Here is a 15000-nt window from a genome sequence, read left to right as displayed (position 1 = left end):
ACACTATTATTACGAAAGGGTACGCTGTGAATTTGCTTTTCTGACACTGTAAACTGCTGCATATCTAAAGCGTTATCAAACTGTTTTGTATGTGAAGATATTGTAAAATGTAATTTATTCCTGTGTTCCTAGATGAACTTTCAGCATTTTGCTGCATAAATATTCTGTAACATTATAAATGTCTTTACTGTGACTTTTGAACAATTCAATGCAGTCTTGTTAAAGTCCGCGTGAACCGGAAGTTGCAAACGACTTTTCTCCAGTGTTGTGACGTATTTCCCAGTGAAAAGGAATATTGAACAGAGGGTTTTACTCTAGCGCTCCTCCTCTCCATCTCTCGCTCATTACAGACTAACGGTTTAAGGGGAGCGTTTCCCAACCCAAGTCCTCAAACTTACGTCATCAGGGAAGGTCCTCCAATGCAGAGGGGAGGGGCATTTTCAGATTTTGATTAAAGATTACGAAGCCAAAAAATTTGTTTGTGTGGATTGACTTGCATGGATGAATTGTTCACCACAAAACGATCAATTTAGGCAAACAAAGTAAATATGGTCAATTTTGATTTCATGTGGACTTTAAATGAAAATATAAATTTCTTTGAAAAAAAAATTACTGTCCCCAAACTTTTGAATAGTAGAGTAAATACAGTATATTTATTCATATACAGATATATATATATAACAGAGGGAACAGGTTCTCTGGTTATCTGAACAGGTTATTTGAGGGAACAGGTTCTCTCAAAGTTATGAACAAACTTTCTTCCAGTAACGTTAATAGAATATTTGTTAAAAGTTATCTGGTCTTTAATAATGTTCTTTAAATGTTTTTTAAAGGTAACGCTTTTTAAAAAAAATGTTACCACTTGTTCAGAGAACATTCAATAGTAAAATTCCCATAATGTTTGCAAAATTCAAATCAAATCAAATGGAATGTTTCCTTAACATTCATATAACCAAGAAAAAGGTTTTGTGTTATTATGTTGTAAGAGGAACAATCCAGAAGATTAGAAGCTTTACCCTCTTTAAGAGTCCCTGTGTAAACACAAACACAAACACAAACACTCACCCTGAGCTGTCCAGAGAAAATTTCCTGTTTGCTTTTTTACTTCCCATCATGCGTGAGATTCAGACGTGTTTCCATTGAGCGTCGGCCTGAAGATCTGTGCACTGTATCCATCAGTCAGATCTCACTGCAGACAGTAGAAGTTGTGACCACGCCCACCCGAGAGAGCCACGCCCACCAGACACAGAGCCACGCCCACCTGACAGAGCCAGGCCCAGCTGACAGAGCCACGCCCACCGGACACAGAGCCACTCCCGCCTGAGAGAGCCACACCCACTTCAAGACTCAGCCACACCCCGCCAACCGTCAAGTCAAGTCTCCTTCATTTATACAGCGCTTTTAACAATAGGGATTGTTTCAAAGCAGCTTTACAGTGATAAAAATAAATTTAAAGTAGATATTGTTTAGGCTTTACAGCAGATGGTGGTGAAGGGAAAGCGTTATTATGGCTGTGTCTGAAACATGGGAAATCTGGGCATCTCAGGCAGTTTTTGATTAAAACTTTTTTTGTTACATGTCAGTGTTTCTTGATCATTAAAAGTGATGTTAACCAGAAGCTTCATATAAAACACATTCTGATTGAGCTGCACTGTTTCAGATGACACCCGTGTGGGTTGGTTTGCCCCGCCCACCAGCCCACTGAGGCCACGCCCACCAGCCCACTGAGGCCACGCCCACTGGATCAGTGTGTTCTTCTAAAGCACGTGACGGGGCGCACCTGCACGGATCAGGCGTCACACAAACACAAACTCATCAAGTCTGGATGAAGCAGATGCTATCACACACACGAGAGACGATGATGAAACGCTGATCTCTCAGGAATTCACAGTCACTGCAGAAGAAGAACGAGAAAGTACATGAGATTCTACAGGAATACATGAGATTATCATTCACAGGATTGTGGGATATCAGGGACACAACCATCCCAAATTCAGATACAAATACCACTCAGATACAGGTACGTTAGGAGACAGGAAGTTACACAGATACAAACGGGATGTTCCTCTACATATGTCAAAATTACTTCATGTTCCAATGAACACAACTAGCACACACACACACACACTCACACTCACACACACAGGTGGGATATACGCCACGAGCTCCTCTGTTCTGTAGATATCAGCCCTGACACACTCAAAACAAGACAGCTTGAGGCGGTTATTCTAACAAACCAGGAACAAATCAGTAAAATAATAGAGCAAGAAAGTCACGCAGAAAAACACAATGAAAAGAACAGAACAATGAGCAGCTCTACTGTCAGACTGAAGACTCAGATTTCATCAGCAGCTTCTCCAGATGAAGCTCATTCTGTGAGTGTGTGTCTGTGTGTGTGTGTCTGTGTGAGTGTGTGTGTGTCGCGACTCGCGTTACACAACCTCACCCCCTCTGAGACACATTAGAGCATCTCAGACACCTGCGCGCGCGCACACACTCACTCACTCACTCACACACACACACACACACACACACACACACACACACACGAGTCTGGCTGGCAATAGGATTTATATCCGGGCCTCATCCGGGCAACACAAAGCAAGCCACAACTCAGACTAAAACCAGCTTGATGTGTGTGGCCCATGTGACCTTTTCCGTTGCCAGAAATGAGGCCTGGATATGTATGCTATCAGAGCGGTGTCACACACACACACACACACTTACAAACCTGGAGGAAGTAGAACATGATCATCATAGGTCGTGTGAATGCTGTGAATGCTAAACCAGTGTGTGTGTGTGATAATGTGTTCCTCATGATGATTTTCAGATCTCAGGTTTGATTGTGTTCAACACAAACATTATGAGTTTAACTGGTTTGTCGAACGTCGAGTCACGCTGAACACAATATGATCATAATTACAGGTTTCAACAATGTAATACATGATGTTCTTCCTCAGTGTTTCTGTCTCGTTCTCCAGAACAAACATCTAAACATTCATAAATCAAGATACAGTTACTGGAGAAGAAGCAAAATTACTGAAGATATTAAGTGAAAAAAAAATGGTCAAAATGAGTTTTTTGGTTAAAACAAGATCAAATATGCCGGTGGAGTCAGAATAATAATCTTAATTCAAAGGGAAAACACTAGGTTTCTGAAACATGGGAAGGCGGTTATTATCTTATTAAACGGGTTCGGTCAGGAGCTTCATATAGAGAACCTTTCAGGGTTTCTTAATCTTAAATCAGTTTTATGAATTTAACAGATCGCTTTAAAGGAAACTTTATTACTAGAAAAAAAAAATAACCTGTTAAACAGGAACTATTATGAGGAACTATTATGACAGAACAGGAACTATTATGCATAGAACATTTTATAAGCATTCTTTAAAACTGAGTCAAGAACCCTAGAGTTATATAGAATCTTTTCTTCTAGTTCGCGTGATTAATATGACATCATATTGGTTGAACGCCGCATTCGTGGCACATCGAGTTCAACAACATGAACTTTCACACCGTTTCTATCTTGTACAGGAATCCGTGAAGATCTGGAGATTTCAGTGAACGCCTGAACCGGATCGTTTATTGCAGCACAGAACCAGCAAGAGCAGGTTTAAATTTAGAATGTGCGATCAGGGCTGGGATTACACACACACACACACACACACACACACACACCTGCGACACACGTGTGTGTGATGACGCTCACAATCAAAATAACGAGTTCATATATGCTTTTCAGCTGATGATCTCGACATCAATATTTGTGTAAAGCATTTGCTCTGAAAAAGCCTATTTTTTGCATATTTCTCTGATCTTTTCAAACCCTTTCTCGTGATCAGTCGAGAGACTCGTGACTCTTTAGAACAAATAAAAGCGGGTTTTCACAGCAATGTCAAAAAAATAACCATTTTCGGTTCCCCAAAGAAAGTGTGTGTGTGTGTCACAGTTTGTTTTCATTAGTCAAATCAAATGTTTTACTTGGTTCGGTTTTCCGCCACTCCTTTATTTCCATGGTAACCATCATTGAGTTGATTTGGTTCAGCTGTGTTTCATTGATCATCCTCATTTGTGTTTGCTCTAGAAGTTTATCCATTCTATGTCCGATCACGCTGTAAAAGTGTGTTGCTGCTGTTCTGCTGGCTTGTATTTTTGATCATCATTAAACCTTCCTCTTGTTCTGTTGTCCTGCATCCACCCGTGACTGTGTGTGTGTGTGTGTGTGTGTTTATTCCCGAACGCTTACAACTGTATAATCCATGACAATGTGCTGAATTGTTTTAATCTGTTGGATTATTCAAAAAAATGTTATTCCTAATGAAATTTGACTTGTAATGTGGAATCAAATAAAGTATATAGAGAGTGTGTGTGTGTAGTAGAACTGCCTAATGATGAAATGTGATCTATCTAGTGATCTTGATTCATCCACTCAGTTTAATCCACTGATGTATTAAAATGAACATGGAATCGACGATTAACATAAATCAGCATTTCATCACAAATCACTGATGAAATAAGAGACACACACACACTTCTTCACGTCAGTATATCCAGTCGTTCTGTTTTAATACAAAGTCGACATATTATCTACACATATGATCTGAAATCAGTAAGCAGAGAAAAGTGAAGCACTACGTAGTCATCAGCACTCGGCCCTCGTTCCCTCAATCCTTCATTCCCTCGTTCCTTCATTTCCTCATTCTCTCGTTCCTTCATTCCCGCTTTCCCTCATTCCTTCGTTCCCTCATTCCCTTTTTCCCTCATTCCCTCGTTCCTTCATTCCCTCATTCCTTCATTCCCTCGTTCCTTCATTCCCTCGTCTGAAGTGTTGCTTTGACAGTTGATTGTGGGATTATTCCTGTGCTTTCGTCTTCAAAGGAACTTTTGAATAAGAGAATATTTGAATAAGAAACATCAGTGGTGAATGTGCTTAAACTTGAGGAGAGAAACTCTGTGCTGAGGAAGATCAGTGTCTAGCCGATGCTGAAACTGACGGAACATGATCACTGAGACGCTCATATTTGCCAATATTTGATATTAGATTCACATTGATAACCACATTCACTTCGGCCGATGAACAGGAGCGTCAGTTTATAACGACAGGATGGACCGTAACTTCAGTTGTGTGTAAAGTTGTGGTCACATGAGCCAAAGTTTGTTAGGGAATTTATGTTCTAATTATGAATTAAGTTTTATTATGTTAAAAATGATGTTCTTCCTCAGTGTTTCTGTCCTGTTTTCAAACACAAATATCGAAATCAAGATACATTTACTGGAGAAGATATTTAGTAAAAAATGTGTCAAAATGAAGTGAGTTTGTGTTTAAAACAAGAACAAATATCCAATGGAGTCAGAAAAATAATCTTAATTCAAAGAGAAAACAAGATTATTTTTCTGACTCCATCGGCAGATATTAGTTCTTGTTGTAAACACAAACTCACTTCATTCTGATACATTTTTGACTTAATATCTTGATTTGATCTTGATTTAAGAATGTTTGTACTGGAAAACAAGACAATAAACTAAAGAAGAACATCTTCTGCAATGTAATTTCAGCAGTTTCTGCACATTTCCACAATTTTGTGGAAAAAGGTCTAACTCTATTGTCAACAGTGTAGCGAAATTCAACAATTTGCGAAAACGGATTTGGGAAAATCTTTCGCTAAATTAGCTTGTATTCCTATTGAAATGACTGTATTTCGCCTTGAAAATTCACACGTGACCACACTTTAAATATCACATTTCAGTCAATCATGTTAACATGGTTTTACCCTGCTGGTTTAGTTTCCCACGGTATGCAAATCCTGATGTTGTGCTTGATCTCGCTTCGTCTGACTGATAATGCCGATGAGAACCATGTGACGTCTCAGAACTCCAGCGATTGGCTGAGGTTTGGGCTCTGAGGACCGTTGGCTTCTCTAGAACAATCAGTGCACAGGAAATATATAAAATATCTGAGAGGGTTTACGAAGCACAACACTGTACATCTGAGCCATGTACAGTCACATTAGCTGGCCAACTACACCACAGCTCACAAATCATAGTGCCATAAAAATCATGTAAATAAATAAGATCCTTAGAAATTCAAGCATATCATCAACAAAATGAAATAAAAAAATCAGGTCGATTAAATATTTGACAACAACGATAATAAGGCTCACTTCACGTCTCGAACCGGCTGGTTTCCCGCGCTACTCCTAAACATCACGCCTTCGCTAAACTAAACATGACGGGAAGAGTTTCGCGAGTGTGTTCTAGATTTGATCAGATGTTTCTAGGGTTCGACCACTGGGGAACGATCCGCGATTCCTCCTAGAACGTGCGTGTCGAATCATTTCCGTGTTCTGGGATGAGCAATCGTCTTCCCTCTCGTTACGCAACAGCCGAAAGAGCAAAAGAACATGATACAGATACGAGATTGAAGCACTGAAACTCGCTCGCCTCTCAAACACGCGTAAGCAGCAGAAAGTCTTGAAGAGACACACTAACACAGTATTCACAGGAGTTGATCCGCCTCGCTCCGTTAGGCACAGACGGTGGGAGATCTCGTTTCATTAAACTCCCGTTTAATCGTCCCGATGGCAACGATCCCGTCATTCACACGAACGAACGAACGAACTCACGTCTGACGTTGGCAAAGACAGTTCGAAGAAACTCCCACTGAAGGGTGCAGCAATAATCCAGGCTTTTGATTTCATAGTTTCTTGTTGTTGTTTTGCTTTAAATAGATTTTTTTGTACATGTAATATTTTCCTCTTCATCCACGGTTTAATATTTCTAGAAAGCCGACCACAACATTAATATCAATAAGTGAACACTGAGGTAATAGTTTGCGTCTCTGGAGTGTGGGTCCTCTGCGAGGGTTTGCTGGGGTCGAGGGGAAGGTGTTCTTCACGTGTTCTTGGCCTTCTTCTTCCCTTATGTTGCATAGTGATCAAAACTTCCAAGGTACTCGAGGCCGGCCTGATAGCAGAACTGGTACTCGTCCTGCGAACACACACACACACACACAGATCTGATCACATGACTGCAGGAGACGAGACGAACAGGACTAAAGTCACCTCGAGTTTGTTGTTCATCTGATTATCCCTGTTCATCACTAGTGCATTATATTCTGTTTGATAGACTAAAAAGATAACAATAAAAGTGAGTGGTGCTTGCAGTGGCAAAACTCTGCACTGGGGTGCTGTGGGTGGTTGCTAGGGCATTGCTATGTGGTTGTTAGGCAGGTGCTAGGGTGTTGCTAGGATGTGGTGAGTGTTGCTAGGGTGTTTTGGGTAGTTACTGTGCTGTTCTGAGTGATTGATAAGGCACTGCGACACAGTTGACAGCCAGTAGTTAGTATGTTGTGGGTGTTGCTAGCGTGCTCTTAGGCAGTTGCTAGGGTGTTCTGTGTATTTTCTAGGGTGTTATCGATGTTTGCTTTGGCATTGCTATGTGGTTGCTAGACAGTTACTATGGTGATGTCCTGGGTGGTTGCAAGGGGGTTGCTAGGCACAGTTGCTAGGGTGTTCCTGGGTGGTTGCTAGGGTGTTGTCTATGGTTGCCAGACCGTTACTATGGTGATGTTCTGGGTGGTTGTAAGGGTGTTGCTAGGCAGTTGATAGGGTGTTTATGGGTGAATGCAAGGGTGGTTGCTAGGGTGTTGCTAGGACATTGTTATGTGGTTGCTAGGGTATTCTGGACGGTTGCTAGGCAGTTGATAGGGTGTTCTGGGAGGTTGCTAGGGTGTTGTCGATGATTGCTAGACAGTTACTATGGTGATGTTCTGAATGGTTATAAGGGTGTTGCTAGGCAGTTTCTAGGGTGTTTATGGGTGATTGCAAGGGTGGTTGCTAGGGTGTTGCTAGGACATTGTTATGTGGTTGCTAGGTAGTTTCTAGGGTGTTCTGGGAGGTTCTGGGAGGTTGCTAGGGTGTTGTCGATGGTTGCTAGACAGTTACTATGGTGATGTTCTGAATGGTTATAAGGGTGTTGCTAGGCAGTTTCTAGGGTGTTTATGGGTGATTGCAAGGGTGATTGCTTGGGTGTTGCTAGGACATAGTAATGGAGTTGCTAAGCAGTTTCTAGGGTATTCTAGATGGTTGCTAGGGTGTTCTGGGTGGTTGCTAGGGCGTTGCTGTGTATGTCTCTGTAAGCACATTTTATTGTTTGATATTTGCTATATAAATAGAACTTTTCCAATAAGAGTAAGCATCATGGTATCAGTGGTAGTTTGGGTCTGAGGTGGGAAAGTATGTTCTACAGGAGGTTCAACAGAAACGGGACTGACCCGATGCGGCTCGATGGTAAACGGCAGTGTTGGGGGTAACTCATTACAAGTAACTTGAGTTACGTAATCAGATTACTTTTTCAAGTAACTAGTAAAGTAATCAGAGGTGGGCACAAATACATCAAAAACTATTTTGTTACAAACTACAAATACTGGCTCATGAAATGTAACAAAATAAAATACAAAATACTGATGTGAAAAATGTGTTTAAATAAAATACAAGTAATTAGTATTTTGAAAATACAAAAATACTCCCACAATAATCTTAAAGGGTTAGTTCACCCAAAAATGAAAATTCTGTCAGCAATTACTCACCCTCATGTTGTTCCAACCCCGTAAGACCTTCGCTCATCTTCGGAACACAAATTAAGATATTTTTGATGAAATCTGAGAGCTGGATCACTCCTCCATAGGCATAAGGCATTATAACTTGCTGGCCCAGAAAATGTATTAAAGACATCGTTAATATAGTCCAAGTGACTACAGTGGCTCAAATCTTAAGTTTATAAAGCGATAATAATACTTTTTGTGTGCAAAAAAAAAAGAGACTTTATTCCACTATTCATTTCCTTCTCTCTGGGCCTCGAGTTATTTCACGTAGTGTTTTAGCACAGCGCGTCTGTGTTGCACGTCACACGCATCACACACATGACCAGCGTCGGCCAATAGTGAGCCTACGTGTGACGTGCAACACAGACGCGCTGCGCAGTTATACTACGTGAAAAAACTCGAGGCCCAGAGAGAAGGAAATGAAAAGTGGAATAAAGTCGTTATTTTTGTTGTTTTTTTGCGCACAAAAAGTATTCTCGTCGCTTTATAAACTTAAGATTGAGCCACTGTAGTCACTTGGACTATATTAACGATGTCTTTAATACATTTTTTGGGCCAGCAAGTTATAATGTCTTAGAAGCCTATGGAGGAGTGATCCAGCTCTCAGATTTAATCAAAAATATCTTAATTTGTGTTCCGAAGATGAACGAAGGTCTTACGGGGTTGGAACAACATGAGGGTGAGTAATTGCTGACAGAATTTTCATTTTTGGGTGAACTAACCCTTTAATGCCGTTTTTAAGAGGAGCAGCGCCACTTCTTCTCCTGTGTTCAAAACTCATTCACTTCTTGGAGGGAGCCCGGTCTACAGGGTGTCACGTGATTTTCGTGCATCTAACCTGGACATTGCCATTGCCAACATCAGACCGAAAATATGGCAAAATTGTTTACTATGGTGATAAGCATATGGTGATTTTTCTTAAGTATTTAAGTATTTGAAATACTCTAAATACACTCCCTCAAAATATTTTGTGACAAACTACATTTTATTTTTTCCACACCTGCAAAATACAAATTACAAAATACACTAAAGTAATTAAATACGTATTTAAAATACATTTAATTGAAATACTGCCCATGTCTGAAAGTAATGCATTACTTTTTCAATTTACAATAAAATATCTAAGTTACTTTTCCAAATAAGTAACGCTAGTTACTTTTTCACATTTATTGACTGACAGCTCTCCTGTCCCCATGATGAGAGAAACAAAGTGAGGTGGTGGTGTGTGCGCTGTGTAAACATGATGGTTATTGTAGTTCTAGAGTAAATGTGAACTTACTCATCTCACTGCTTAAAATAAATAAAAACAGTAAAATGCAATCTCAGAACTTTACTCAACTTTTATAATTAACTATTAAATTACACAAATATACTTTGTGAATTTAATCTCACTTTATTAATGTCTTTGCTGCTGACCTTCAATGATCTAATTCAACCATACTAATAAGCAAAAATTACTTTATAAGATTTAGAAATAAGAGTGTTGAACTTCCTTCTCCTGTATATTATTGTTCTTTAATCCAGAACAGCAGCGCAGCTGAAAGGTTAGTCTTGTTATTAAAAAAACAAAAAAGCAAGCCCAGCCCAGGTGAGAAGAAAAAGTAACGTAAAAGTAATGTAACACATTACTTTTCATAAAAAGTAACTAAGTAATGCAATTAGTTACTTTTTGGGGGAGTAATGCAATATTGTAATGCATTACTTTTAAAAGTAATTTTCCCCAACTCTGATAAACGGTGATGTGTGTTTACCGTACCTCAGTCTGCACCATCGCCGGCCGTTGCGTGCGCAGCATTTTGACGGTCTGGAAGATGTCGACGGCACCCTCGTAACGCATGCGCTCCAGCACGATACTGAGAGTGATGAACACACCTGTGCGCCCGACGCCCGCACTGAGAGAGAGAGAGAGAGAGAGAGAGAGAGTCTCAGGATTCAGCTCATGTTCGCCTACAAACACTGAGTGTGTGTCTGAGTATCATCATCACCTGCAGTGGACTGTGATTGGTCCATCCTGACCAAACTGCTCCTTGGTTTTATGCACCTGTCCAATGAAATCAATGAAACCCTCCCCTGACTTTGGAACACCTTGTTCTGGCCAATCGGTGAACTGGAACTGTCTGACGGTTCTGGACTGTCCGTCCTACGGGAAAAAAGACAACGAGTCTGAACATCTCCAGGTGTGAGAAACACTCCGACTGCTGAGGCACATGAGGTCAACGTCCTGAATATAAACACACACGTGACTTTCAATCTCTCTCCATGGGGATCCATGCACCTCATGTGCTTCTATGGCACTGCTAGGGTGTTTCAGGGCAGTTGCTAGGGTGTTCTGGGTTGTTGCTACGGTGTTGCTATGTAGGATCTCAGGTGTTTGCTATGGCATTGCTATATGGTTGCAAGGCAGTTACTATGGTGTTATGGGTGGTTGCTAGGGTGTTGCTAGGCAGTTGCTATGATATAGTTATGTAGTTGCTCTTCATGAGGATTTATGCGTCTCATGTGCTTCTAGGTCATTGCTAGGGTGCTCCAGGGCAGTTGCTAGGGTGTTGCTAGGGTGCTCCAGGGCAGTTACTAGGGTGTTCTTGGTTGTTGCTACGGTGTTGCTATGTAGGAGCTCAGGTGTTTGCTATGGTATTGCTATGTGGTTGGCAGTTAATAGGGTGTTATGGGTGGTTGCAAGGGTGTTGCTAAGTTGTACTGGGTGGTTGCAAGGGTGTTGCTGGGCAGTTGCTAGGCAATTATGTTCAGTGTTGGCTCAATCAGTTCTGCTTCAGAACATCATCTGCATGTAAGGTCAGATGGTACCGCGGTAAACGACGGCCTGTACTCACCCTGGCGTCGGTGACTTTAAACTCTCTCAGGATGTACTGTGGCATGTTGTATTCTGCCATGGGATCCACCACGAAGTACTGATAGCGAGCCGAACGCTCCGCCGGCCAGTACTGATGACACTTCTCCTGTCGACACACACACACACACACACACACACACACATGGTACAGAAACTGCTCATTTCCTCATGAAAACTAGGCAAGGCAAGGCAAGTTTATTTATATAGGACATTTCATACACAATGGCAATTCAAAGTGCTTTACATAGAAGAAATTAAAATAATAAAAAGAAATAAGAATAATTAAAACAGTTTAGAAAAATAAAATAAAATATAGTACAGTACAATCAGTCGGACGAACAGTGGCACAGTGCTCATTCTTTAAATGCATAGCTAAACAGAAGTGTTTTGAGTCTGGATCTGAAAGTGACTGTAGGAGCACGTCTGATCTCCTCTGGAAGCTGTTCCAGCATAATAGCTAAAGTGGACTCGCCATGCTTAGAGTGAACCCTTGGTATCTCTAGCTGATATGATCCTAATGATCTGAGTGATCTGTTGGGTTTATATTCAGTGAGCATATCTGCAATATATTTAGGTCCTAGGCCATTGAATGATTTATATACCAGTAATAATACTTTAAAATCAATCCTAAATTTAACTGGGAGCCAGTGTAAAGACCTGAGGACTGGTGTGATGTGTTCATATGTTCTGGTTCTGCTCAGAATCCTGGCGGCAGCGTTCTGTATGAGCTACAACTGTCTTATGGTCTTTTTGGGAAGGCCAGTGAGGAGTCCATTACAATAATCCACCCTGCTGGTGATGAAAGCATGCACAAGTTTCTCTAAGTCTTGTCTGGAAACAAAGCATCTAATTCTTGCAATATTTTTCAGATGATAGTATGCTGATTTAGTTATTGCTTTGACATGACTACTGAAACTAAGGTCTGACTCTAGTGTCACACCAAGATTCCTGACTTGATGTTTAGTTGTTTGACCCCTAGAGTGAAGGTATGCATTCACCTTGAGAACTTCATCTTTATTTCCAAATGCAATGACTTCAGTTTTGTCTATGTTTAACTGAAGAAAGTTTTGGCACATCCAACTGTTGACTTCATCGATGCATTGGCACAGGGAGTCAATGGGGCTGTAATCGTTAGGCGATAGGGCTAAGTAGAGCTGTGTGTCGTCTGCATAGCTGTGGTAAGCAATTTGGTTCTTTCTCATTATTTGGCTCATTGGGAGCATATACAGGTTGAACAGGAGTGGCACAAGAATTGAGCCTTGACTCCGCATGTCATGGATGTCCACTCAGACTTATGGTCTCCTATACTCACATAATAACCTCTCCCATCTAAGTATGACCTGAACCATTTTAGGACTATCCCAGAAAGCCCCACCCAGTTTTCCAGCCTGTCAAGAAGTATGTTATGATCGACAGTGTCAAATGCAGCACTGAGGTCGAGTAGTACCAGCACCGATATGGCCTGTATCAGTATTTAAGCGAATATCGTTTATTATCTTTATGAGCGCTGTCTCTGTGCTGTGGTGCGGTCGGAAACCAGATTGAAAATTGTCAAAGTATCCGTTCGAGCATAAGAATTTGTTCAGCTGATTGAAGACAACTTTTTCAATGATCTTGCCTATGAAAGGAAGATTCGAGATCGGCCTATAGTTGCTTAATATGGTCTTATCCAGATTGCTCTTTTTCAGGAGGGGCTTGACAACTGCAGTTTTCAGGGAGTTTGGAAAACTCCCAGAGAGAAGTGAGGCATTTACCACTTCTAGGAGATCTGCTTCTAAACAGTTTAACACACTTTTGAAAAATGATGTGGGAAGTGTGTCAAGAGCACAGGTTGATGTTTTAAGGTGCTGTACGGTTTCTTCCAAAATTTTGCCATCAATTTCTTTGAAGTCAGACATAGTAACTACTTTCTCAGGTGGTCTGATCTGTCTGACCCCAGCGCAGCTCAAGGATGTGCTGATCACCTTTCTGATATTACTGATTTTCTCAGAGAAGAAAGAAGCAAACTCACTGCACTTGTTGTCTGAGAGCATTTCACTGGGAATCTGGCTTGGGGGGTTTGTCAGTCTCTCTACAGTAGCAAAAAGAGTGCGTGTGTTGTTTAAATGGCTGTTTATAATATTTGAGAAGAAAGTCTGTCTAGCTTTGCCTAGTTCCATATTGAAAGCATGAAGGCTGTCTTTGTAGATGTTATAATGGACTACAAGTTTTGTCTTCCGCCACATGCGCTCTGCTTTTCTGCATTGTCTTTTCATATTTTGCACTGCTGTTGAGTTTCTCCAAGGTGCTTTAGTCTGCCATTCTTCTTCCTGGCTTTCACAGGAGCAATATCATCAATTACACTTTTAACTTTTGAGTTAAAAGAATCAAGGAGAAAATCAACAGAGTCTGCAGATATGCTTGGTGTTGAGGATATAGCCTTCATAAATAGTACACTAGTGTTCTCATTTAAGCATCTCTTCTTGACAGACACAGATCTAGCTTCAGTGGCAGGAGAGATCAATATATCAAAGAAAATACAGAAATGATCAGACAGCGCTACATCCTTAATAACAATCGATGATTTTTCATCCTTAATAACTAGGATGAAAAATCTTCCTTGACCAGCTTTTATTTCTCCATGACTGAGACGAGATGACATCATTACGACTATATCAACATGCAATCTCGTGATGAAAAAATATGAGACTGAAATATAGTTTAAAAAATAAAAACTTTACCAAAATCTCTCAATAATTTGTTCAACAAAAAAAATAATATAGAATGTTTTTAAAAAGCCACTACGAGCTTTCATGCGATCTGTTGACTGAATACAGTGTCAGCGCTAATTCATTACAAGTAACTAATCAGATTACTTTTTCAAGTAACTAGTAAAGTAACACATTACTTTTTCAATTTACAACAAAATATCAAAGCTACTTTTTCAAGTAAGTAACGCTAGTTAATTTTTCACATTTATTGACTGACAGCTCTCCTGTCCCCATGTTGAAAGAAATAATGTGAGGAGGTGTTGTGTTCGCTGTGTGTGTGTTTGTGTGAGTGAGTGTGTGTGTGTGTGTGTGCGCTGTGTAAACATGATGGTTATTTTAGTTCTAGACTAAATGTGAAAAAAGTAACGCAAAAGTAATGTAACTCAGTTCTTTTCATAAAAAGTAACTAAATAACGCAAATAGTTACTTTTTTGGGAGTAACGCAATATTGTAATGCATTACTTTTAAAAGTAACTTTCCCCAACACTGACTAAATATGATCAAACTAAATCTGACACAGGACTAAATTAAAAGCAGAAGGAGCATGTGTTTGGCTCTCAGATCTCACCCGTCCCATCTCACGCAGTTTGGTCAGCATGACCACGATGGTGGAGTTGTGTTCCCACAGGGTCCTCCAGAAGTCCTCCGTTGTCTCCGCCAGCGGCCCCTGCGTGGCGATATACGCCTTCTGCTGCCTGAACACACACACACACACACACTCAGATCAGCTCAGTTCAGGTTCTGCTCTCGTCTGATAGAGTCAGAGCAGGGAAATCTACCTGTATCCGTCGATGAAG

General features: G+C 40.6%; 2 protein-coding genes across 3 annotated transcripts in view; both read right to left on the bottom strand.

Moving 5' to 3' along the window:
* Positions 1-1175, bottom strand: part of LOC311086321 (GRAM domain-containing protein 2A) — a 15437-nt gene extending 14262 nt beyond the window's left edge. For both annotated transcript variants that reach the window (XM_084119133.1, XM_084119134.1), the window contains exon 1: positions 1066-1175. In XM_084119133.1, the coding sequence (XP_083975259.1) occupies positions 1066-1115 (50 nt within the window). In that variant the 5' untranslated portion in view covers positions 1116-1175. The remainder of the gene's footprint in view (positions 1-1065) is intronic.
* Positions 1176-4532: 3357 nt separating this feature from the next.
* The window catches only part of ptprsb (protein tyrosine phosphatase receptor type Sb), a 123383-nt gene continuing 112915 nt past the window's right edge, over positions 4533-15000 (bottom strand). Inside the window, exons 32-37 of the mRNA XM_084120963.1 lie at positions 14983-15000; positions 14772-14898; positions 11434-11559; positions 10588-10742; positions 10359-10494; positions 4533-6987 (exon numbers count right to left, since the gene is read on the bottom strand). The exon at positions 14983-15000 is cut by the window's right edge and continues 161 nt beyond it. Of these exons, the coding sequence (XP_083977089.1) occupies positions 6919-6987; positions 10359-10494; positions 10588-10742; positions 11434-11559; positions 14772-14898; positions 14983-15000 (631 nt within the window). The 3' untranslated portion in view covers positions 4533-6918. The remainder of the gene's footprint in view (positions 6988-10358; positions 10495-10587; positions 10743-11433; positions 11560-14771; positions 14899-14982) is intronic.

The sequence above is a fragment of the Abramis brama genome, assembly GCF_963993115.1.
Source record: "Abramis brama genome assembly, chromosome: 7".
NCBI classification, from domain to species: domain Eukaryota; kingdom Metazoa; phylum Chordata; class Actinopteri; order Cypriniformes; family Leuciscidae; genus Abramis; species Abramis brama.
Note: the sequence above shows the minus strand (reverse complement) of the source record. Positions and strands in the feature narration are given on the sequence as shown.